Source organism: Saccostrea cucullata, unplaced genomic scaffold, assembly GCF_032062105.1.
Source record: "Saccostrea cucullata isolate Sc308-1 unplaced genomic scaffold, CSIRO_AGI_Scuc_v1 ctg877, whole genome shotgun sequence".
In the NCBI taxonomy this organism is placed as follows: domain Eukaryota; kingdom Metazoa; phylum Mollusca; class Bivalvia; order Ostreida; family Ostreidae; genus Saccostrea; species Saccostrea cuccullata.
Genome location: NW_026933070.1, coordinates 440,980 through 467,363, shown reverse-complemented (window position 1 = coordinate 467,363; position 26,384 = coordinate 440,980). Strand labels below are relative to the sequence as shown.

Here is a 26,384-nt window from a genome sequence, read left to right as displayed (position 1 = left end):
ACTTTGCAGTTATTTAGGACACAATGTGTAGATATGCATATTACCAGGAAATTCCGATTCCATTATTTTTTCCGGGAATTTCCGCACTTTTTAACTTAGGCATTTGGCCATACCTTGAATATGGAGATGAACAGTTTGTCAGCGCAACTCCTCATTTATTTTTTCCGGGAATTTCCACACTAAAAACTTAGGTTTTTGGCTATACCTTTTATACAGTTTGTCAGCGCAACTCCTCATAAACCGCTGCACAGAATTTCGTTAAACTCTGCAGATATTTAGGACACAATATATAGATGTGCATGTTACCAGGAAATTCCGATTCCTTTATTTTTTCCGGGACTTTCCACACTAAAAACTTAGGTTTTTGGCCATACCTTTTACATAGAGATGAACAGTTTGTCAGCGCAACTCCTCATAAACCGCTGCACAGAATTTCGTTAAACTTTGCAGATATTTAAGACACAATATGTAGATGTGCATATTACCAGGAAATTCCAATTCCTTTATTTTTTCCGGGAATTTCCGCACTAAAAACTTAGGTTTTTGGCCATACCTTTTAAATAGAGATGAACAGTTTGTCAGCGCAACTCCTCATAAACCGCTGCACAGAATTTCGTCAAACTTTGGAGATATTTAGGACACAGTGTGTAGATGTGCATAATACCAGGAAATTCCGATTGCTTTATTTTCTGGGAATTTTGGCACTTTTCAAATTAGATTTTTGGCCATACCTTGAATATAGAGATGAACATTTTGTCAGCGCAACCCCTCATAAACCGCTGCACAGAATTTCGTCAGACTTTGCAGATATTTAGGACACAAGTATAGATGTGCATTTTACCAGGAAATTCCGAATCCTTTATTTTTCTGGGAATTTCCGCACTTTACAACTTAGATTTTTGGGGATATCTTGAATATAGTGATGAACAGTTTGTCAGCGCAACTCCTCATAAACCGCTGCACAGAATTTCATCAAACTTTGCAGATATTTAGGACACAATTTGTAGATGTGCATATTACCGGGAAATTCCGATTCTTTCATTTTTTCCGGGCTTTTTAGCACTTTGAGTTTTGGGGGAGCATGGGGTATGTGAGCTTGCTCACTTTTTCTTTCATTCTGATATGTATTCATGTGTAATATTTTCACAGACACAAAAATTGATAGTCATAGATGGATTTCAGACAGACAATTTTCAAATTAAAAAATAAAATTTGGTTTTAAAGTGTTTAGAACTGAAGATATTAATACACAGGATATTTAATCTTTTGATCATGTTTTACAGAAACCTGCCAATATTCTTGTGATGGGGGAGGGTGCAGAGAGAGGCAGAGTGAAAATAGGTTAGTATTCGTAAATCTCCTACAATATTAGCTATCCAGGTTCAATGAAGGGTGTACGGGGATTTACACCATTGTTTTATTCCATATACCCTGAGGCCGAAGGGTGTATGGAATACAACCCTTAAATCCCTGCACACCCTTGGTTGGATCTGGATAACAAATTTATTTCTTATTTACCCATAAAAATTCTTTGTAAACATCAGAGTCTGATTAACTGTGTCTCGATCTATCGATAAGATAACTACTTATTACGATGCATCGTGACATCATGTCATTTGGTCTTTATCATAGAAAAAGTACGCATTGTGACATCACGTTTTATTTACACCGGCTCAAGCCGGGTGCACGGAAATTTACATCTGACTCTGTAACCAATCAAAGTTCGTGTTACAAGCTACACATAATAGAAATAAATACACATATCCATTGATCCATTCACATACTAGCATAAATCTCAAATTCTTAAATATAAAATTGCATGTTAACATGCATTCTCTGTAAGCACCAAAATTTTTACTATAGGGCTTGGAAATGACATATCTCCGATTTTGATGAAATTTGCACCACAGGTGCACCTTGGTACAAAACCAGCAAATATGGTGTTAGAAGTTTCCCACGTGCACCCGGTTGCCATGGAGACGGATCCATTGAATTTGGCCATTTTCGGCCATTTTTGACCAAACAAAAACATGAAAATTGAGGAAATATGAATGCATTTTTATCTTTATGTAGTGAACTCAAATATAAATCTTTGTATCATAAGTAAACATCAACTGTTAAAAAACACAGGGCATATAACCAGTTATATTAACCCCACTTTTAGAAAACGGTTCTATAAAATAGCATAGTTTCTGAAAATGTGAAAAATGGAAAATTTGGCATTTTTTGAGAAATTTTAGGTTAAATAAAAAAAATTGTCTACGGAAAATTTTCAAATCATATGCGTGTCGTCAAACATCAGTATTAGTAATGTCCCCTCATGAAAAAATTGGAGTGGGATCTCAATGCTATTTTTAGTAACATGTAACTAAAAATAGACATATTTCAGAAAAATCCAAAAAATGAAATTTGGGCAGAGTTTAAGATGCCATTGCTAAGAAATTATGAAATATACTGTAAAAGTCAATATGCTAATGTCAGATACTGGACACCAATAACTACCATGCATATTATTTTCAGGGATTTCCGTTTTCTATTTATAGCTTCAAATGCCTAAATATAGACATGTCTCATAAAATGCTGAAAAATGTCAATTTTCCATTATTTTGAAGCTCCACTGAATCATAAATAATGAACATACGGATCTCTCCAATATTTCATTAATAAGAACAAGGTATAGTATAATAACTCACAAATTATTGAGGATAGGCTCTCACATCTATAAATAGTACAAATGTCTAAAAATAAACACATATGAAATTAACTGTTTAATGTTGATTTTCCACTAAATCTCAAATTAGAGATGTGCAATTTACCGACTTACTGTCATTAACTGTAACTGACAAAATGTGACTGACAAGAACAAAAGAACATTCAATGGAATGCAGCATGATCAGCAGAGATTTCCATTTCTGTTTATAGTAACACGTGTTTAAAAATAGACGTAATGCAAAATATCGGAAAAATGTCACTTTTTGTACTTTTTAGGTCACCTGAGTAAACTCAGGTGACCTATTGCTATCTGTTTTCGTCCGTCGTCGTGCGTCGTGTGTTGTGTGTTGTGTGTTGTGTGTCGTGCGTTAACATTTGAACATTTTCATCTTCTTCTCTGCAACCACTGAACCAATTTCAACCAAATTTGGCAAAAAGCATCTATGGGTGAAGGGGAACAAAAATTGTGATTTTCATGGTCCCTGCCCCCCTTGGGCCTGGGGGGTGGGGCAAAAACCACTAAAATTAATGCAATCTTTAAAAATCTTCTTCTTTACTCCTGGACATCAAGCAGTCAAATTGTTTGCATGACTGTAATCAGCATGGAGTCCTCTACCAAAATTGTGAAATTCATGGCCCCAGGGTCAGGGGTTCTAGTGCTAGGGCGGGGCTAAATAAGTATATGGTGAAAATGCATTATTTCTTTTTAAATCTTCTTCTCTGCTACTGGGTATTAAATAAACCAACTAAGTACATAGTTATGATGATCAAGAGTGCTTCTACCAAAATTGTGAATTTTATGGCCCCAGGGTCAGGGGTTCTGGTGCTAGGGCGGGGCTCTATAGATTATATAGTGAAAATACATGAATTCTTTGAAAATCTTCTTCTCTGCTCCTGGGTATTAAATAAACTAACTAAGTGCATAGTTATGATGAGCAAGAGTGCTTCTACCAAAATTGTGAATTATAAGGCCCCAGGGTTAGGGGTTCTGGTGTAAGGGCGGGGCTCTATAGATTATATAGTGAAAATACATGAATTCTTTGAAAATCTTCTTCTCTGCTCCTGGGTATTAAATAAACTAACTAAGTGCATAGTTATGATGAGCAAGAGTGCTTCTACCAAAATTGTGAATTATATGGCCCCAGGGTCAGGGGTTCTGATGTTAGGGCGGGGCTCTATAGATTATATAGTGAAAATGCATGAATTCTTTGAAAATCTTCTTCTCTGCTCCTGGGTATTAAATAAACTAATTAAGTGCATAGTTATGATGAGCAAGAGTGCTTCTACTAAAATTGTGAATTTTATGGCCCCAGGGTCAGGGGTTCTAGTGATAGGGCGGGGCTGTATTGATTATATAGTGAAAATACAGTAAATCTTTGAAAGTATTCTTCTCTGCTCCTGGGTATTAAGCAGATGAACTACTTATATATAGTTATGAGCAAAGTTGCTAATCTTCCAGAATTGTGAATTTCAAGGCCCCAGGGTCAGGGGTACCATAGGGGGGACTATACTTATATATACTGAAACTGGATGAATTGTTTGAAATCTGCTCCTGGGTATTAATCAAATATTTTTGAAAAGCAAGGGCGCCTTTTCAAAAATTATGCAATGTGTGTATCTAAGCTTAAGGGTCAGGGGTTGATGTGTGATAGGGGCATTACTGATTATTGCTAAATATTATACTGATAACTTGAAATGCATTTTTTGTTCCCCTACCCTGCCTATGGGTATTAAGTAAACAAACTAAGCAACTGCTAAGTGTATTGTTATGATGATCAATGGTGCCTCTTTCAAAATTGTGAATAGCATAGCATCTGGTTTAAAACATGAATCAAATTCAATCACTGGAAAGTTGTTGCATAATGCTCAGGTGACCTATAAGGCCCGTGGGCCTCTTGTTTCTCACATTTTGGATGAACAATTCCAGACTATGTGTTTTTAACTGCTATTGACATATAGTGACCAACAAGTAAAAGAAAGCATCTATGAACTGCAGAATGAGAAGCAGAGGTGTCCATTTCTATTTATAGTAACACATGTTTAAAAATAGACGTAATGCAAAATATCGGGAAAATGTGATTTTTTGTACTTTTTTTCTAAAAGTTTGCATGAATAATTGCTGACTATCTGCTTTTAACTGCTATTGGCATATGGTGACCAACAAGTAAAAGAAAGCCTTATATCAAATACAGAATGAGAAGCATAAGTTTTCATTTCTATTTATAGTAACAGATGTTTAAAAATAGACATACTGCGAATTCTCGAGAAAATGTAGACTTTTGCACTTTTTACTAACATCAGGGATGGACAATGTGCAGACAAACGGTTTTTATTTGTTATTGATGGAAGGTGAATAACGAGTATTAAAAAGCTTTAGCAAAAATGTATAAGAATAATGTGTAAGGGTATTTTTCTATTTCTACCTATAGTAACGTATATTTATAAATAGACATTTAGCAATTAATCAAGAAAGTGTAGAAAAATTCATTCTATTTCCTCAAATTAGGGATAGGAAAATGCAGTCAAACTTTCATTAGCTGTAACTGACATAATGTAACCGACACGTACAGAGAGCAGTAACCGAAATGCATAATAATTTGGGTTTCCATTTCTATTTATAGTAACACATGTTTTAAAATAAAGGCTCAAGTTAGCATTTATGATCATTTGTGCCTTGTCAGTCGTTGTGGTTCTCATTGTAAACTTTTTTAGCTCACCTGAGCCGAAGGCTCAAGTGAGCTTTTCTGATCACATTTTGTCCGGCGTCCGTCTGTCCGTCTGTCTGTCTGTCTGTAAACTTTTCACATTTTCGACTTCTTCTCAAGAACCACTGGGCCAATTTCAACCAAACTTGCCACAAAGCATCCTTGGGTGAAGGGGATTCAAGTTTGTTCAAATGAAGGGCCACGCCCTCATTCAAGGGGAGATAATTGGGAATTAATGAAAATTTGGTGGCATGTTTTAAAAATCTTCTTCTCAAGAACCACTGTGCCAGGAAAGATGAAACTTATGGGGTAACATCCTCAGGTAGTGTAAATTAAAGTTTGTTCAAATCATGACCCCCGGGGGTAGGGCGGGGCCAAAATGGCCGACCAAAGTTTTACATAAAAATATATTGGAAAATTCTTTAAAAATCTTCTTCTCAAGAACCACTGTGCCAGGAAAGATGAAACTTATGGGGTAACATCCTCAGGTAGTGTAGATTGAAGTTTGTTCAAATCATGACCCCCAGGGGTAGGGCGGGGCCAAAATGGCCGACCAAAATTTTACATAGAAATATATAGGAAAATTCTTTAAAAATCTTCTTCTCAAGAATGACAGAGCCATAATTCATCAAATTTATATGGAAGCATCCTTAGGTAGTGAAGATTCAAGTTTGTTCAAATTATGACCCCCGGGGGTAGGGCGGGGCCAAAATGGCCGACCAAAGTTTTACATAAAAATATATAGGAAAATTCTTTAAAAATCTTCTTCTCAAGAATGACAGAGCCATAATTCATCAAATTTATATGGAAGTATCCTCAGGTAGTGTAGATTCAAGTTTGTTCAAATCATGACCCCCGGGGGTAGGACGGGGCCAAAATGGCCGACCAAAGTTTTACATAAAAATATATAGGAAAATTCTTTAAAAATCTTCTTCTCAAGAATGACAAAGCCATAATTCATCAAATTTATATGGAAGTATCCTCAGGTAGTGAAGATTCAAGTTTGTTCAAATCATGACCCCCGGGGGTAGGGCGGGGCCAAAATGGCCGACCAAAGTTTTACATAGAAATTAATGGGAAAATTCTTTAAAAATCTTCTTCTCAAGAATGACAAAGCCATTATTCATCATATTTATATGGAAGCATCTTCAGGTAGTGTAGATTCAAATTTGTTCAAATCATGACCCCCGGGGGTAGGGCGGGGCCAAAATGGCCGACCAAAGTTTTACATAGAAATATATGGGAAAATTCTTTGAAGAATAGCAAATCCATGATTGATCATGGGATTACTTTTGGATTTTAACTTTTCAATAATAAACCAATTTCTACTTTTTCTAAGCTACAGTACTCAGGTGAGCGATGTGGCCCATGGGCCTCTTGTATATTTTCATCTTATCAAGAACCACTGGGTTAATTTCAACTTAACTGCCGCAAAGTATCACTGGAGGAAGAATAATACTTTTTCTCTGTTCGATTTTTCATTAAGTTAATAATTTATATTTCTGACCAAAAGTTTGTTTTAAAAGGCCTGTTAATAGCAAAGCCATTTCTGTAACTAAAGTTACTCCCGATCCTCTCATAAAGACAAGTTAATTTTTAGTAGTACAGTGAAGTAGTATTTTAAAATGTAACAAGGAATCTTTTTCAAACACTGATACCAATGTATGACAGCTTATTGCCATGAAAATCAAGTCTTTAAAATGGAGATAAAACTCTAAAAATTAGGGTCATAACAAATACTGGTGAATTTTTAATTTGTTACATTCGTGTCGGAAGCGAATTGAAAGTGGGGGGGGGGGGTTCCAAACATGAAATCCTATTTCAATGGAGGGGGATCGAACTTCTTTCAATATCATTTTTTTTCTTTCAAACACTACCACTTACCCTTCTTCGACTACACTGCAACTGCTTGCTGAAAAGGGGGGGGGGGCTAAATCTACTCACCAATGTTTATTACCTATATGATGTCTATCTTTGTAAGCCCCCCACCCCCCCCCCCCCCCCCCCCCCCCCCCCCCACCGTTCCAACACCTACATGTATGTTTATACGTAAAATAAATTTTTAAAAACCAAAGCACCAAATATCTTTATATGCTTTAGTTAAAGTCTGGAGAAATATATATATGCATGTATAGAGAGATAGAAATCGAAAGTAATCCAACTCAATTATTGGGGTAAATTTCGGATTACTTTTGAACAAATTGTGGTAAGGCATGCATGGATCAAAGGGGATCCGGATCCCTGGAATATTCAACTTTATTATACCCCTCCCCCCGCAAACGAAGTTTGGGGTATATAGGAATCAACTTGTTTGTCTGTCTAGCTGTCCCTCTGTCCATCTGTCTGTGTAAAAGTGTCCGGTCCATATCTTTCTTAATGAGGAACATTAGAATCTACTACTCCACACAAAGATTGCCAATGACCCAAGGGTGTGTCATGGCCTTGACCCAAGGTCATTTGGGGAAGTTCAAGGTCACTGGAAGAAAAAATTCATAATTCGAGTCCAGTCCATATATTTCTTATGGATGAACTTGGTAGGTTCTCATTTCACACAAAGATTGCTCATGACCTAAGAGTGTGTCATGGCCTTGATCCAAGGTCATTTGGGAAAGTTCAAGGTCACTGAAAGAAAAATCATATTATTTTTGTCTGGTCCATATCTTTTTGTATGGCTAAACTTGAATCTACTACTTCACACAAACATTGCTCATTACCTGATTTTCTGTCATGACTTTGATCCAAGGTCATTAATGCAAGTTCAAGGTCACTGACAGAAAAAGTTCATAATTCGTGTCTGGTCCGTATATTTATTCTGTTTTTATACGCCCGTCTTAAGACGGGACGTATTATGTTATAGGCTTCGTGTCCGTCCGTCTGTCCATCCGTCTGTCCGTCTGTTAGCTTTTCTCGTGTCCGGCTCATAACTTTAATACTATAAGGCCTAGAGTTATCAAACTTTGTCAGCTGATACATCTTGGGTAGAAGGTGTGTCGCGCACAAAAAGTAGGTCGCTCTGACCTATAATTAAAAAGTTATAGCCAAATATGGAAAAATCCTGTCCGGTCCATAACTAGAAAACTATTAGACTTAGAATCATCAAACTTGGCCAGTTTATGCATCTTAGGTAGAAGGTGTGTCGCGACCTATTTTAAGGTCACTGTGACCTTTAATTTGAAAGGAATTTTTAAAAAAAATGTCTTTTTGAGTTGGCTCGCGTAGCGAGCTACTCCCTGTTAACACAGCCGTGTCAGAGCTGTAAAATTTATCACGCATTCATCAAGGTGATCCATACGCCAAATATGATAGTTCTAGCAAAACATGCTTTTGTTTGAGCCATTTTATATACTTAGGAGGTAAAAACTGCACAAAAGTTCATACTGTTACATTATATGTCTTCATGCTTTTAAAGAAATTTTTTATTAAATATCTGTACGATGTAAAATTACTGCGTATGAATATATGTTCAAGCATAATAGGCAGATCTAATCTTCCCATCTAAAGTTTATTTGTAATTGACCTAGAATACTCCCTAACACAAACACCAGCTGCTCTCATTAACTGCAGCTAGTGTACTTGAAAAAATCTATTTTTAGAATCCAGATTTGCTGTGTGAATCTTTAAACTAATTACTTCACAACACTGACCACTGCAGCTAGTGTGCTTAAATTCATTATAGAATCCAGGTTTGCAGTGCTGCTTTTCACAATAATATGTACGGAAGCCCATTAGTGCCAACCTGTATATATAAAGGAAAAGCAATATACACTTCATTTTTTAACTGCACATGGAGACATATAATATTCAATCTCTTAAGATGCAAAAATAAACTGAATATAAGGTATGGTGTGCAGATGTATCAAAAAGCTCAGTTAACTCGAGCGAGTCAACTCGCAGGCCCTTCAGGCCTTTGATTTTTCTATTCATTTACACATTAAAAAAAATGTAAAACTATTGCACTAACCTTATTAGAAAAATGTTAAATCAAGAAAATACTTATTTTTTTAGCATAAACTTGACAGCAATCTAAACAAATATAATGTAGGTTAGAGAAATTCCACCACTCCCATGAGTCTAATTATCAAGCACTGGTCAAGAAGAATTTTGATAACAGAAAATTGCATGTCAAATTAGAGAGAGAAATTAATGAGTTTAGTGTGAGGAGTAGCTGTCAGAGCATCGGTGCTATCTATATCCCTTGAGTATTGGGCCAAATGGGTAAGCCTGTTGGATTAAAAATAGATCTTGTTGGCTAGCCAAAGGTTGAAAATGTATTTGATGAGAAGTAATTAAAACTAATTTGATATTGCATATGAAACTATTTTGATATTACATAATATTATGAACTTAAAAATTAATTTTATGGGGGTAGGGGTGGAATCTGCATGCCCATATGAATTGCATATTAACAATTAACTGTCTGACATTAAATCTAAAAAAAATCATTGATGTTTTATATGTTTTAAAAAAGTTTTATGGTAGTTGTGCAGATCCAATAATCTTTTGGGAGTAATGAGTAGACAAGCATCCAGTTAAAGATTGATTAATGTGTTCAATGTAGGAAGGCTAGCTGCATGTCTGTTTCATTTCTTAAGAGCATGATTTTATCTGTATCCTTCGGGAATTAGACAGAGGAACTGTTGGTCAGTTTATATTTGATGGCCAGCCTTTTATTTCCAAAATTAATTAAGTATAGATTAAATTGTGAAGACTAATTTGATATTGTTTAATATGATAGGCATTTGGCAAGGTATAGAAATCTATGAATGATGCAATATTTGTTATAATTAATGCCTACACCACAGGGGATGGATAAACAAATTTTTTAAGGTGTGTAAAAATCATTGAAATCTTAAAATCAAGGTTGAAATGATTTTCCTGCACTTTTAACTGTTTACGATACATTGTAATTGTAATTTTTTGACGGGCGTATCATGCTGTGGCGTGGCACTTTATTTTTTTATTAGGATGCGACTTCGTTTCATTTATGAAAATATTATGAGCAATTACATTTGCATTAAAAATGTTTTAGCATTTCTCTCTTCTCTTAGATCCATACAATATTCATGATTTAGCACCTCTGAATAACCCAGCGGGGGTATTTTGTCCCATTTGGACAGTTCTAGTTTTAACTGACATAGTGATTTGAGCCACCACCTCAGAGGGGAAATTTTCTGGATCCACCTAACAAAAAAATCAATCGGACTCGGGCTGTCAACCTGAATATAAATGATAATGCTTAAATTATAAAGAAAATCGCTGTCATTTGAGTATTTTAATGCAGAGAGAACATACTTTTGTGATACATGTATTGGAATGAGATGGACGCGCCTGCGCGCCGAATACAATTAGCTATGTCAGTTACAGCTAATGAAAGTTTGATTGCAAAATTCCTATCCCTAATTTAAGAAAAACAAACGATTCTTCATTTTCCTGATTATTTATAAATATGTGTTACTATAGGTAGAAATGGAAAAATACCCTTACACATTATTCTTATACATTTTTGCTAAAGCTTTTTCATACTCGTTATTCACCTTCCGTCAGTAACAAATAAAAACCGTTTGTCTGCACATTGTCCATCCCTGATGTTAGATTGATTGATTGATTGTATGTTGTTTAACGTCCCTCTTGAGAATTTTTCACTCATATGGAAACGCCACCACTTGCCATTGGAGGGCTACAAATTTTGTCCTATGCTCGGCACTCAGGGCCTTTGAGCAGTGAGGGATCTTTTTCGTGCCAGCACCTACAGCGACACGGGACCTCGGTTTATACGGTCTCATCCGAAGGACCGGTCTCCACGTCCCACAGTGGGATTCGAACCCGCGACGTAAGGATTGACTCCTTACTTCGCGACTCTAGAGCAGACGCTCTAACCACTGCGCCACGCGGGCGACCCCTGATGTCAGAAAAAAGTGCAAAAGTCTACATTTTCTCGAGAATTTGCAGTATGTCTATTTTTAAACATCTGTAACTATGAATAGAAATGGAATCTTATGCTTCTCATTCTGTATTTCATATATGCTTTCTTTTACTTGTTGGTCACCATATGCCAATAGCAGTTAAAAAAAGATAGTCAGCAATTATTCATCCAAAATTTTAGAAAAAAAGTACAAAAAATGACATTTTCCCGATATTTTGCATTACACCTATTTTTAAACATGTGTTACTACAAATAGAAATGGAAACCTCTGCTTCTCATTCTGTATTTCATAGATGCTTTCTTTTACTTGTTGGTCACTATATGCCAATAGCAGTTAAAAACATATAGTCTGCAATTGCATGTTCATTTAAAATGTAAGAAAAAAGTACAAAAAACTACATTTTATCTGATATTTTGCAGTACGTCTATTTTTAAACACATGATACTATAAAAAGAAATGGAAATCTCTGCTGATCATGCTGCATTCCATTGAATGGGTGCGTTCACAGTTCTACCATTAGTACCAACTTTCAATATACCATTGGTGCAATAATTTGACAATGGTACCAACTGTACCAATAAACCCTGAACGGATATTGGCATAAAAATGTAACTATTTTACCAATGTTACCAATGGGAGTCCAATGGAAACGTTGGTAATACTGAATTACATATTTCTTTGTCTTCTTAGTTATTGGCACATGCTAGAATCAAAAGAAAATCATAGTAGACTCAGAGCCGAGAAACAAACCACATCAGGGTCACACTTCTTTAGTTGCCATATCTATGAGTTTTATATAATACATTTAATGGATCATGTCTAAATCATACTTCAAAGTCATGAATTTAAGTGTTTGATATGATTTTTATGTGATTTTGGCATGATTTGTTATAAAGGGTTAGAGAAAAAATCGTTTATATCATTGTGAATCCGGGATCCAAGTCTTTCTAGCTTCTTGCCATGTCGATAACTAGCTGTGACGTCATTTACCAACACTAACCACACTCTAGATTGGGTGCGTTCAGAGTACTACCGTTGGCTGACAAAAGTTACCACTGGTAGAATTTCTTACCATTGGTATGCCAATGGTACCAATGTTTGCCGAAAAAATTTACCATAGGTAGATTTTTCTGCAGATGAACTAGAGCTCTGTTAGCGATGGTAACTTTTTTAATGACGTCAAACAAAATGGCGGGTACTGATCAAGTCGGTCCTACTAAACAGAGAACCCGAGAGATCTCTAGGTTGACCGGACTGTATTTGGTAAAGTTTATAAAGTTTATAAATAAAATTTATGAATAACTGAGTTCATTTTTACTCTATAAATCGTTTTCTATCTATAAAATTAATAACAAGATTATTCTATGAAAGTTTTCCCTGGGGAAAAAAGTTGAAAAAGTAACAAATCATAGTAATGTTTTTACAACACCTATATACATAAACTCTGTGTATATAGGTGTGAAACGTCTTTTTTAAATGTGATTTTTCTTGACTGAAAGTTTCAGAATCTTTATTTTAATAAATTTCAAGTCTATTTTATGTAAAATAAAAATTTCATTGATTTAATTATTTTACATTTGACAATTCGGAATACAAGTTGGAAAAAATTCTGTAGTGGAGAAGTACTTTACTGTACTAAAAAGTATTTCTGAAAGCATTCTCTTGCTGCAAAATGATTCATGAAGCAAGAATAATAATCTTGGTTCGACATTTTCTTTTAAGAAATCTGTCAATGTTAACAATGGTATACACCAATGTCACAAATGGTACACCAATGGTGCCATTGTTAACATTGGTGAGTTTCCTACCAACTCTACCCAAAAATCGTTCAGAGTACATAGGGGTCCAATGGTACCAACGGTACAAATTGTTACCATTGGCAAAAAGGTGATGGTACCATTGGAATTACTCTGAACGCACCCATTGTCTGCAGAAAAATCTACCATTGGCAAAAAACATTGGTACCACTGGCATGCCAATGGTAATTAATTTTACCAACGGCAACTTTTGTCTACCAACGGCAGAACTGTGAACGCACCCAATGTTCTTTTGTTCTTGTCAGTCACATTATGTCAGTTACAGTTAATGACAGTAAGTCGGTAAATTGCACATCTCTAATTTGAGATTTAGTGGAAAATCAACATTAAACCAGGGCCGTCACTGCCCTCAAATTAGGACCGAATATCGGACCCATTCCCAATGGCACAAAGTGCTAGATTTTCCCAATTTCAGACTTAAAAATTCCCAAAGACGCGTTTTCTCATTTATATCAACTAATTTTCCACACATACATCCTTTATTTGATCCATTTAGCAGTAATGCATGATTGATTTTAATCTGCAACAACCCTATCATATGATCGTTTATTTCTAATTCGAATTTCCTCTGTCATGGAATAGAGTTCTATGGATAGGTCATACGTAGATTGGGTTGTGGAACTTATTTTTTAGGTCACCTGAGTCACTCAGGTGACCTATTGCTATCTGTTTTTGTCCGTCGTCGTCCGTCGTACGTCGTTCGTCGTTCGTCGTCAATCGGTCGTAAACTTTTGAACATTTTCAGCTTCTTCTCTGCAACCACTGAACCAATTTCAACCAAATTTGGCACAAAGCATCTATGGGTGAAGGGGAACAAAAATTGTGAATTTCATGATCCCTGCCCCCCTGGGGCCTGGGGGGTGGGGCCAAAACCACTAAAATTAATGCAATCTTCAAAAATCTTCTTCTTTACTCCTGGACATCAAGCAGTCAAACTGTTTGCATGATTGTAATCAGCATTGAGTCCTTTACCAAAATTGTGAAATTCATGGCCCTGGGGTCAGGGGTTCTTGTACTAGGCGGGGCTAAATAAGTATATAGTGAAAATGCATTATTTCTTTGAAAATCTTCTTCTCTGCTCCTGGGTATTAAATAAACTAACTAAGTACATAGTTATGATGAGCAAGAGTGCCTCTACCAAAATTGTGAATTTTATGGCCCCAGGGTCAGGGGTTCTGGTGTCAGGGCGGGGCTCTATTGATTATATAGAGGAAATACATGAATTCTTTGAAAATCTTCTTCTTTACTCCTGGGTATTAAATAAACTAACTAAGTATATAGTTATGATGAGCAAGAGTGCCTCTACCAAAATTGTGAATTTTATGGCCCCAGGGTCAGGGGTTCTGGTGTTAGGGCGGGGCTCTATTGATTATGTAGTGAAAATAAATGAATTCTTTGAAAATCTTCTTCTCTGCTCCTAGATTTTATATAATTTAACTAAGTACATAGTTATAATGAGCAAGAGTGCCTCTACCAAAATTGTGAATTTTATGGCCCAAGGGTCAGGGGTTCTGGTTTTAGGGCGGGGCTGTATTGATTATATAGTGAAAATACATGAATTCTTTGAAAATCTTCTTCTCTGCTCCTAGGTTTTATATAAACTAACTAAGTACATAGTTATGATGAGCAAGAGTGCCACTACCAAAATTGTGAATTTTATGGCCCCAGGGTCAGGGGTTCTGGTGTCAGGGCGGGGCTCTATTGATTATATAGAGGAAATACATGAATTCTTTGAAAATCTTCTTCTTTACTCCTGGGTATGAAATAAACTAACTAAGTACATAGTTATGATGAACAAGAGTGCCTCTGCCAAAATTGTGAATTTTATGGCCCAAGGGTCAGGGATTCTGGTGTTAGGGCGGGGCTGTATTGATTATACATGTATAGTGAAAAAACATTAAATCTTTGAATATTTTCATCTTTGCTCCTAGGTTTTAAGCAGATGAATTACCTATATAGTTATGAGCAATCCCTAATCTTCAAGAATTGTAAATTTCAAGGCCCCAGGGTCAGTTGTACCATAGTGGGGGGGGGGGCTGTACTTATGTACTGAAAATGAATGAATTGTTTGAAATGTGCGCCTTGGTATTAATCAAATATTTTTGAAAAGCAAGTATGCCTTTCCAAAAATAGTGCAATGTGTGGATCTAGGCCTAAGAGTCAAGGGTTCATGTGTGGTAGCGGCACTACTGATTATTGCTGAATATTACTGATTAGTTGAAATGCATTTTTTGTTCCCCTACCCTGCCTATGGGTATAAAGTAACCAAACTAAGGAACTGCTAAGTGTATAGTTATGATGACCAGATTGTAAATGCTATAGCATCTGGCTTAAAACATGGATCAAATTCAGTCACTGGAAAGTTGTTGAATAATGCTCAGGTGACCTATAAGGCCCAGGGGCCTCTTGTATTATTAAACAAAGATAACCATTATGAGTTAGTTCAAAAAATAAATAAACAATTTTAAAGTGAATTATAAGTTAAAATAAAATCTTGGATACTATCTGTTTCATTTGCATGTGTTAAATAACCAGAACTGGCAGAAAAAATGAAATAAATTGTAGATCTAGGCAATTATTATATGATATTACATTTTAAAGGAAAATTTTTAATATTAACTTGATAATTTCAATAAATTATTTTTTATAATCTAATTTTTTTTATTTATTTCAAATGCAAGTAAACAGTAAGAAATACCCCCTTAATTCCCACATTTCAGTCTCTGTATCATATGGAAAAAAAAGACCTGCTAAGTAAGTAAATGTTTGGTCTGTTAAATATAGATTTTATCAGACCTTATGTCCTGTAAATTTTAGCTTTTCAAGTATACTTTTCAAAGAGTAAAATGGCTTTCATGATTAAATGTTTTTCTTGGGGGGGGGTGTTAATTTAATACATGAAAGTATGTTTAAAATTTTCCCAATTTGACAAAAATGTCGAGGATTTTTCCCAATATAGAGGGACCCGGTCCCCGTACCAAAAGGTACTGTGACAGCCCTGTAAACAGTTAATTTCATATGTGTCTATTTTTAGACATTTGTACTATTTATAGATGTGAGAGCCTATCCTCAATAATTTTTGAGTTATTAAACTATACCTTGTTCTTATTAATGAAATATTGGAGAGATCCGTATGTTCATTATTTATGATTCAGTGGAGCTTCAAAATAATGGAAAATTGACATTTTTCAGCATTTTATGAGACATGTCTATATTTAGGCATTTGAAGCTATAAATAGAAAACGGAAATCCCTGAAAATAATATGCATGGTAGTTATTGGCGTCCAGTCTCTGACATTAGCATATTGAATTTTACAGTATATTTCATAATTTCTTAGCAATGGCATCTTAAACTCTGCCCAAATTTCATTTTTTGGATTTTTCTGAAATATGTCTATTTTTAGTTACATGTTACTAAAAATAACATTGAGATCCCACTCCAATTTTTTCATGAGGGGACATTACTAATACTGATGTTTGACGACACGCATATGATTTGAAAATTTTCCGTAGACAATTTTTTTTATTTAACCTAAAATTTCTCAAAAAATGCCAAATTTTCCATTTTTCACATTTTCAGAAACTATGCTATTTTGTAGAACCGTTTTCTAAGAGTGGGGTTAATTCTGGAATAACTGGTTATATGCCCTGTATTTTTTAACAGTTGATGTTTACTTATGATACAAAGATTTATATTTGAGTTCACTACATAAAGATAAAAATGCATTCATATTTCCTCAATTTTCATGTTTTTGTTTGGTCAAAAATGGCTGAAAATGGCCAAATTCAATGGATCCGTCTCCATGGCAACCGGGTGCACGTGGGAAACTTCTAACACCATATTTGCTGGTTTTGTACCAAGGTGCACCTGTGGTGCAAATTTCATCAAAATCGGAGATATGTCGTTTCCGATTTTTTAGTGCTTACAGAGAATGCATGTTAAGTTATAACACTGCAAACTCAACATTGAAATCAAGAAATAATTAAAGACATTATAAATGCTGAGAACTATGATATAGCAAGATTTTGATGAAATATTTTTCCTGTATTTTCAGCTGACATGGGATTTGCCAGACTGTTTAACTCCCCTCTGAAGCCCCTGGCTGACCTTGACCCTGTGGTTGTGACATTCTGGTATAGAGCTCCAGAACTTTTACTTGGTGCTAGACATTACACTAAAGCTATTGGTAAGTGTTGCACATTCACTTTTACTTGGTGCTAGACATTACACTAAAGCTATTGGTAAGTGTTACACATTCACTTTTACTTGGTGCTAGACATTTCACAAAAGCTATTGGTAAGTGTTACACATTCACTTTTACTTGGTTCTAGACATTACACTAAAGCTATTGGTAAGTGTTATACATTCACTTATATGTATACCTAGTAATTTAGAATCATATTTTTTAAGGAAATTAAAATATTGCAAAAAACAAAAAAATATATTATTGATGTGAAATGGTTGCTTGCCCACAAAGTAGACTTATTTTAAAAGTACATATAATATATATGTAAAATTTGAACATTGTAAAAACAGGTAATAATCGACTTGCCTGAACACTATGTTCATTACTGGGTTGATAGCTAAAAAATGCTTAAGTTTTGGTTTGACAATGGTGCATAATGCAAAAATACGGGGAAAAAAGTGGTGGTAAAAAAAAGCATATTTTAAGAAAAACTCCCATCCAAGAAAAATCTCAAGAGACATATAATTATGTAGGTAATCAAGAACCTTTTTTTTTTTTAGATATATGGGCAATAGGATGTATATTTGCAGAACTTTTAACATATGAACCAATATTTCACTGTCGACAGGAAGACATTAAAACTAGTAACCCTTATCATCACGATCAGCTGGATCGTATATTTAATGTCATGGGTTTCCCACAAGGTGAGATCTACATATACATCTATCTGTAATACTGGTAGATCATAAGATATTGTCATTCAGTGTGGTATGATGCCACAAAACTTTGCTATGAATGGCTTTGTTGGCAGTATCTATAGTGATTTCAAATAAAGAAATATTACTTTTGATGTGACATACTTGAAGATATTAAAAAATCAATCTACTTGTGTCAGTCTATAGTTCTGTAGTTCTTACAGTAGGAGTATCTTTTGAATTTTGATGTATACAGTATTTTGATATAATCACAGACTACATATTGAAATCAATCAGAAAAGAATTATTCAGCTGCATCACTTTACATATTGTTTTTCCTCTTTTGCAGAAAAAGATTGGGAAGATATAAGAAAAATGCCTGAACATAATACATTAACCAAAGATTTTAAAAGATCAAAGTAATAATAATGCTAAGATGGTCAAATATTGATAAATAAGTTGCAGTGTAATACAATGTAAACATGTATTACAAATGAAGAGATATTTAGTACCTGTACATGTACATTTTTTTAAAATGAAAGTCTCTCTCTCTGATAAATACAAAATAATGTAATATTTGTAACTCAACCAGTTTGGCCATAATGCATTAGTTATTTCTAAATATTCAAGAGATGTTTTTGGCTAGATATAGACTATCTATAGTATGATCATGTAATGTATGTATATTATGATGATTATAAATACTGATATTAAACTTTGGATGATGCACTGTATATGTAAAAACTATTATCAAGCGTTTCTGTGGTAAATGTCATTGCCTAATTGATATAATTTTATATTTTCAGCTATTTAAACTGTACACTTGTTAAATATATGGAGAAACATAAAATCAAGGCAGATAGCAAACAGTTTCACCTGGTAAGCTATTTAAACTGTACATTGGTTAAATACTGTAAAAGCAGAAATATTCGTGGGGGATTAAATTTCGTTGTCAACAATTTTCAACGAAATTAAATCCCACTCGAAATTTTTATATGACTATGTAATGTATAGGGTTACGTGCAAAACAAGGAAATTAGATGCCCACGAAACTATTTTCAAAGACAAATCAATGAAATTTTGTGCCCACGAAAGTTTGTGATTCTACAGTACATGCATGTATTAATTGTGTTAATTTGTGTTATGTTATTAATGTTCATGACTGTATGGCGACATGGTAATTGTCAATAAAGTAAATTGAATTGAATATATGGAGAAATGTAAATGCAGATAGCAAACAATTTCAGCGGGTAAGACTGCACAAACAGCAGGTCTTTCATTTTACCGTGGTAATTGAAAAAAACTGTCAGTAAAATGATAAACTTACAATGTGATGTTGCTACCAGGGCATCATGAGAAAATGTTGAATTCACGAGTAAACAAAATTATTTTTTTAAAAAAAGGCCACCTAGTGGTAGATTTCATGCTGAGTATTAGAAAATTTGCTAAAGGCGATAAAAGACTGGTACAGTTAGTCCTTGGACAACTGTTTTAGCTAGTAAATTATTTTGCTCTTGCGGTTTTGTGACTTTTTAAGGAAACAGAGCAATACTGTAATAGTTACTGGGACATTTTATATCAATACATTCTTGTCTGAATATAGACCTCCAAACTTGGACTTATAGATGAATTTATTTTTGTTGCTTAGCTCCAGAAGTTACTGACGATGGACCCAACCAAGAGAATCACCTCAGATTACGCAATGAAGGACCCCTACTTCACAGAGGAGCCTCACCCATCTCAAGAGTAAGGAAGGAGATAATAAAACATAGTTAAAATAGGAAACAACAAATTAGAAATACATAGTAAATCAAACCTCTGAGCTGTTACCTACATATCGATATTGAATCAGTCTGTTAGTATGGAAAGCATGAGAGCAGATCTGACATTTATTTGTAATTAGATTGATATGTAATATATGTATGACAATAGGTATCTACAAAGAAAACCATTGGGGGACCATTCATATTTATTGTAGTTAATCAGTAGAAAAATGTTAATGCCTTTATTGCAGCATATTTGAGGGAAAACCAATACCTTACCCCAAGAGGGAGTTTCTGACCGATGAGGATGATGATAAAGCAGATACAGGGGCCAGCAAGGTAAGTAGGGGTCCCCCTCTTCCCCTCCACACCCCAATAACAATACAGTATATGTAACATAGATAACTAAAACTGAAAATCTCAGGTGACAGAATACATATTGCCACAGTCTCTTGAAGATGAACTTCATATTGTCTATACTGTTTTAATAGCAGACATAATTCGAATACCGTAAACCAACTTTTATTCACGACGACTTTATTTCGCGATTTACCAGGGGTAAACTACTTCACAATGATTAATTTTTGCGATTAAACTTTTTTATCTGTAGTTAATAGACATGTAGAGACTTTAAGGCCCATTTCACGGCGAGAAATATTTACAATTACAAGGCTCTCGTTTAAATAACTTCGCAAAAATTTCTTGCACGCGAATAAAAGTTGGTGTACAGTACAATGATACCTTTGAAAAATAAAGTACTCTTGTAATATTTTCATTAATCTCATACATTAATATTCCCCTAATCCTATGAAAGCAATTATCGATAAAGATAAACTCTAGCTAGTATTGTTCAATGCTTGAAAACGAATTCTTTCCTTATAAGAACATCTGAAGAAATAGCTACAAGAACTGTATCATTAAAATCATTGAACATCTGAGGAAAATAAGCTATAGACGCCCTCTGTCTCTAAATCTGTTGTAGGCTACAGATCAGTCCTCGAACCACACCCAGCCAGCCAAGCGTGTCCGTGTGATGCCCCCCTCTACGACCACCACCAATTCCTCTATGGTAACTAGTGACTACCAGGTAACCTCTAAAAATTTTGACCACTTGACCATTGCATGCAGGCCTGCCATTAACCAACGCATGACTGTATGTTCTGCTGTTGTTCAGCCTTGTAATTACTGAGCCCAGTTTTAAGTTCTGATTTAAGTATTCTGAGTGTTTTCTTAATTGATATTTTAGTATGTTAAAGTTACATGTTTCTAGTTGGAACTTAAAATTCATTTGAAAAAAAAAATTGGGGGGAAAAAGAATTAGATTAAGAATGGTCAATTTCAATATGTGATCCTAAGCTGTTTATTTCCTCAAGTTTAAAAATTGTATACATGTATATTGGTACATGTTTGGTCAGTGTATATAAAGCTGTATATATATTTTAAACTCCACGAATTGTGTTGATGCATGCTGTTTTAGTGGTCATATTTTTAATGTGTTGCCTTCTTTTCAAATAAACATTGGCTTCGGAGAATCACAGTGTATAAAAAGAGGCTGTGAAATGATGAAGAAATTTACATACATATGTATTAAATCTTATTTTATGGATCCCAGTTGTGATCTAAACACAATAAAATTAATGTATCACATAAATCTTACTCATGAATTCAGTTTAACAGCATAATGTTCATACCAGGTATTAAGGATGGATATTTTTTTTTAATTTCCTATAAAATTTGAAATTTTTCGCAAGAGAAAGGAAATGACTACTCTATGACATTAGCTATATTTGCTTATGTAACTAACTCTGCACGGTGCCATATTTGTCTGCACTGTTTGTGCTGATGTAAGTATAACATGTTTTCTGCTTGACATTAACAGAGGGGGTTTCCAGATTTGTAGTCTGGCAATACTTAATCCCTTGATGTTGTTCTTAGGTTGCCATGATGTTTTAGTGATATGTATTCTCTGATTTCTCTGTAATTCCCCCAGTAAAAACTTGACATTGACACTGATTTCACACAGAGCGAAAGCTCAGTGTTCTCCACAATTTCAGTTCTTATTTTACATAAACATTAGGAATCAGCAAGAGAAATTACATGAAGAACAGAGTGGTTTTGAATTCTTTTTTAACACATTTAAAATTTGAAGTTATATGATCCATAATTTTGCATATTTTCAGCCATACAAGTTTTGAAAGTACCATTAGTTTTTAGCTCACCTGAACCGAAGGCTCAAGTGAGCTTTTCTGATCAAAATTTGTCCGTTGTCTGTCATCGTCGGCGTTGTCGTCGTTGTAAACTTTTCAATTTTCATTTCCTCTCAAGCCAATAACCATTTGTCCTTGGGTTAAGGGGATTTTTGTTCAATACATTTATTTTTCCAAGGGGATAATTATGAGTTTAATGGCATTTTTAAAAAATCTTCTTCTTGTTGGCCAGGAACAAAGTTTCATAAATATTTATTTTTAGACCTTTGTTAAACCATATCTAGGGTGGGGCCAAAGGAGTTTTAAAGGAATAATCTTTTAAAATCTTCTTCTCAAGAACCATTACCTCTCTCTTAGTTTTGCATCAAACCTACTTAATGGCAGTTAAAAGTTTTACATAGGAGTATATAGGAAAAAAACTAAAAATCATCATGTAAATGTATATATCAAATTTGTTCATTTATCATCAAAATTTCTTTTCAAGTACTTCAAAGCCATGATAGTGATAATATGGAGTTTGATGTTTGTTCACATTCAGACAAACTTATTTTGATATTTGCTTTTTCCTAGCCGGTGTGCTCAGGTGAGCGCTGTGGCCCCTGGGCCTCTTGTTCAAAATGAATTGCTTGGTAAATTTTAATTTCAATACATGTATTAGATACAATGCAGTTCTCATTTACATGCGTTTTTGTAAACAAAGTTTCATAAATATTTATTTTTAGACCTTGATAAACCATACTTGACACCAAAGGTTTTAAATTTTGTAATAAACATATGTTCATGTATATATCAGTACATTTATTATCAAAATTATTTCTGTCCGATATACTTTTATTTTGCCAATTTTTTTTTTTAATCATTTAAGATTTTTTTTCTGTTAGATCTGAGGTTTTAAATTTTGTAATAAACAACATCACTATCACTTTAGTATACCTGTATGCCATTTTTTTCTATTGAAATATATGCAAAATTATGGACCATATCTCCTTAATATTCTCTACTTTTGGAAATTCATGTTTATTAAACATAGTTTAAAATTTAAGAAAAAAAATTATGGACATTATATTTCAGAAAAAAATTCACAGTGGGAAATGACAATTGTAATTTTAAACTGAAATCTTGGTTCGCCTCAGTGTCAAGCTAGCTGTGACCTCTGCCTGCTTTGTCGACTTAAAACACTGGACAAACTCAAAGAAATAGGTCTGATAGCTTTTGTCAATATCAGTTACTCAGCTGACAATCAGAATTGACCCATATTTCTCCCATATGCAGCTTGTTTGAGGCTCCTGTAGGGTTATTTAGCAGTAGGAATTATCTGGTACACTACTTCTGTTTGTGAAAATATGGGTCCAAATATACATGTACCTCACAAAATCTCTTCAAGTACAACAACCTAATCATGTATAAAGTCAGAATCATACAGAAATGTAGTGAATTGTGATTTAAGATATTAATAAAAACTGCAAACTGTATTTCAAGAAATTTCATATCAAGAAGATCGCCCAACTCTTACAGAACTGACCGTTTATGTTATTGTTACCTTACAAATTCACAATTCATTTCTAAAGCATATTGACATATACATTTAATATATAAAGGTATTAACCATTGGTACTTATTATGTCATCACCTGTATATTCCCTACAGAACTATGTAGAAAAATAGCCATTAACATAATTAGTAAATTACGACAGAAAATTATTACAACAGTTATCTGTTTCTATTTCAAGATTTTTATTTGAATGTGTACTCGAACTTTGGATAATCAAGTATCTTGCAACCCAGTAGTGTACTATCACTATGGCTTAACAGTTCCATGTGTAACTCATTCTTACTTATTGGAATAGCCGTATATCGAAACTGTAAAGCATTACCATGCCTTGTATGAAGCCTATGATTTAACAAATGTAGTCTTGGACCATTACGAGCCAGTAATGTAGAGCAGATCTTTACATTTATTGGTCGTGCTTAGTTCCACCTAGTTTGCCATGTCTAGCGGTACTGTAACCGAGTGTATATGATCTTTTGTTTATATGACTCTTCTGTATATTTCAAGGGAAACGGCTGGCAAACACGCAAGTCTAGTGTAAGTCGACATTCTTTCTGCTTTCTTCTTCCACGCAGTCTCCTGTTTTTGTTTTCTTTCTCCATCTGCATGTATCCTACCACCCTTAATGTTAACTGTTCACATTGTAAATGCAGAGATGGGCAATATCACATTGTAAATGCAGAGATGGGCAATATGACATTGCAAATGTAGAGATGGGCAATATTCTGCAATAATTTGAATTCCTGTTTTTCAAGTACCCTTAATTAGCTTCAAACCTTGCAGAAATACATGTATATGTATTTAACCAAAAAAAATCATTTGAATTTTTAGCTTGATATTTCTTGTATTTATTTCAATTTTTTTGTATTTGAAATTTCAGAAATTTACAGTTTAGTTCTGGGAAAAGCCAGCAATGCTTGTGTTTCTACGTTTGCCCACCCACCTTCTAATAAAATTAGAATTTGTAATATATTAAAGCTTCAATTTGATTGAAGCCTCAGTCATGCTATGTTTTTTTATAGGTTGTATGCCACACATGTACATAAATAATTGAACATCTACGATTGAGGGCTCTCCTAGTAACTGTAATTTATACACATCTAATTTTGGCATATTTTTTTTTCTTCATATGCACATCTTTGCATTTGTAATCTGGGTATATGTTGACAAAATTTTACCTGCTTAGTATATTTACTATAACATTTATAATGAAGAAAAAAATATTTTGTTCATTATTTCAGATACAGTTATTTTTCATTGATATACTATACATTGATATAAAAAAAATTATTAATTAACTCATTTGTATTAGTGTACCTAACAATTCAATACTTTTACATATACATATTATCATTGTGAAGAAATTAGAACCAAAATAACTTCAAGAAATCAAGAACATATACTTACATATATCACAAAAGCAGGTGTATTTTTAGCTCAGTACATCTGCACTAATGTACCAGTATGTTAGCTCAGTACATCTGCACTAATGTACCAGTATGTTAGCTCAGGACATCTGCACTAATGTACCAGTATGTTAGCTCAGGACATCTGCACTAATGTACCAGTATGTTAGCTCAGTACATCTGCACTAATTTACCAGTATGTACATACTTGTTTTAGATGTTTGTTTTCCGTGTGAGTTCAGTAGAGGCTTACAGATGTGTGTTTAACTGAACAGAAATCACATCATTGCAAATCACACATTATCACGTTTCATATGACATACATTGGTCAGAAATCGCAGAAATCATCTCCATGGAAATTGGTTAATTCTATGTGACCATTTCATGTCCATCTATTCACATTGTCATTATATATGGTCCTGCAAAAGGCTGATATGCACTTGTCATAAGTCTGATGAAAACATAAATTGTAATTCTCAGAACACATCAAGGAAATTTATACTGTTAGAATAACAAACACTAAAAGACATATGAATCAATTTGCACTATAAACTTTAATTAATAGTGATAAGTACCCATACTAGACATCTGAGATGAATTTTAAATGATGTTTTGGATAGTTTGACTCAGATAAAAGGAAAATACTTTTTTCATGATGATAGTATATTAAATTTTTATAGCAAATAAATCAGTACAGAAGGATTTCGAGAACTTCAAAAGACAAATATAGATGATGTTGTAATGAAGATCTTGTTGTTTTGTAGCACATGCACAACGTCCAGGGCAGCACCCAGCCTGGAATGACCTTCACCTCTGGAGGTGTACAGACCTCAACAAGTTCTACAACGAATTACGGCCCCACTTCCCGATTCTGAAAGTCCTTAAAACGTAACAAGTATACAGGCCCTTTTTCTCAGCCGGTTGAGAATTCGGAAAACTTATTAAGAATGAAGATTTTCTTTACCCAAGAAAAAAGTATGGGAATTAGATCAATTGTCTAAATTTCATTTTCTTTATTCCAGTATGTGTATCAGTGCATTATGTCAGAGTCAAGGATGTAAGACCTTTTTGTAAAATATTTAATTTTTGAGGATTTAATGTTTTAGTTATTCCATTGTATGCAAATTGCAGATAATTGACATCGTGAAGCATTTTAATATTGACTCTTAGTACTGTATTAATAAAGAATTATATGTATTATGTTATAATTAATGATTTATGATAATAAGATGTAACAATCAATTATTCCGGGTGTTTAACAATGAATTTTCATTATTGTGACATTTTAAGAAATATAAGGGCAAATATGTCATGGTAATTAAAAAATGCACAATAAAGTATTTTTAATTAAAGTTTTGTCTTTTATTTCACAGGTAGAAATCAATAGAAGGCATCTTTATGTGCAGATGTATATATATA

General features: G+C 34.2%; 2 protein-coding genes across 5 annotated transcripts in view; one reads left to right on the top strand and one right to left on the bottom strand.

Annotated features, from left to right (window-relative positions):
* LOC134237167 (cyclin-dependent kinase 8-like) overlaps window positions 1-26,284 on the top strand; it is a 31,205-nt gene extending 4,921 nt beyond the window's left edge. The window contains exons 5-14 of one of the 4 annotated variants that reach the window (XM_062719266.1): window positions 1,284-1,341; window positions 17,214-17,345; window positions 17,906-18,049; window positions 18,390-18,459; window positions 18,847-18,919; window positions 19,689-19,786; window positions 20,055-20,142; window positions 20,786-20,872; window positions 24,067-24,096; window positions 25,730-26,284. In XM_062719266.1, the coding sequence (XP_062575250.1) occupies window positions 1,284-1,341; window positions 17,214-17,345; window positions 17,906-18,049; window positions 18,390-18,459; window positions 18,847-18,919; window positions 19,689-19,786; window positions 20,055-20,142; window positions 20,786-20,872; window positions 24,067-24,096; window positions 25,730-25,840 (891 nt within the window). In that variant the 3' untranslated portion in view covers window positions 25,841-26,284. Of the gene's footprint in view, window positions 1-1,283; window positions 1,342-17,213; window positions 17,346-17,905; window positions 18,050-18,389; window positions 18,460-18,846; window positions 18,920-19,688; window positions 19,787-20,054; window positions 20,143-20,785; window positions 20,891-24,066; window positions 24,097-25,729 lie in introns of all 4 variants that reach the window. The other 3 variants (XM_062719265.1, XM_062719268.1, XM_062719267.1) reach the window with 3 other exon arrangements.
* Window positions 1-26,384, bottom strand: part of LOC134237164 (uncharacterized) — a 124,367-nt gene that overhangs the window by 20,051 nt on the left and 77,932 nt on the right. The window lies entirely within an intron of this gene.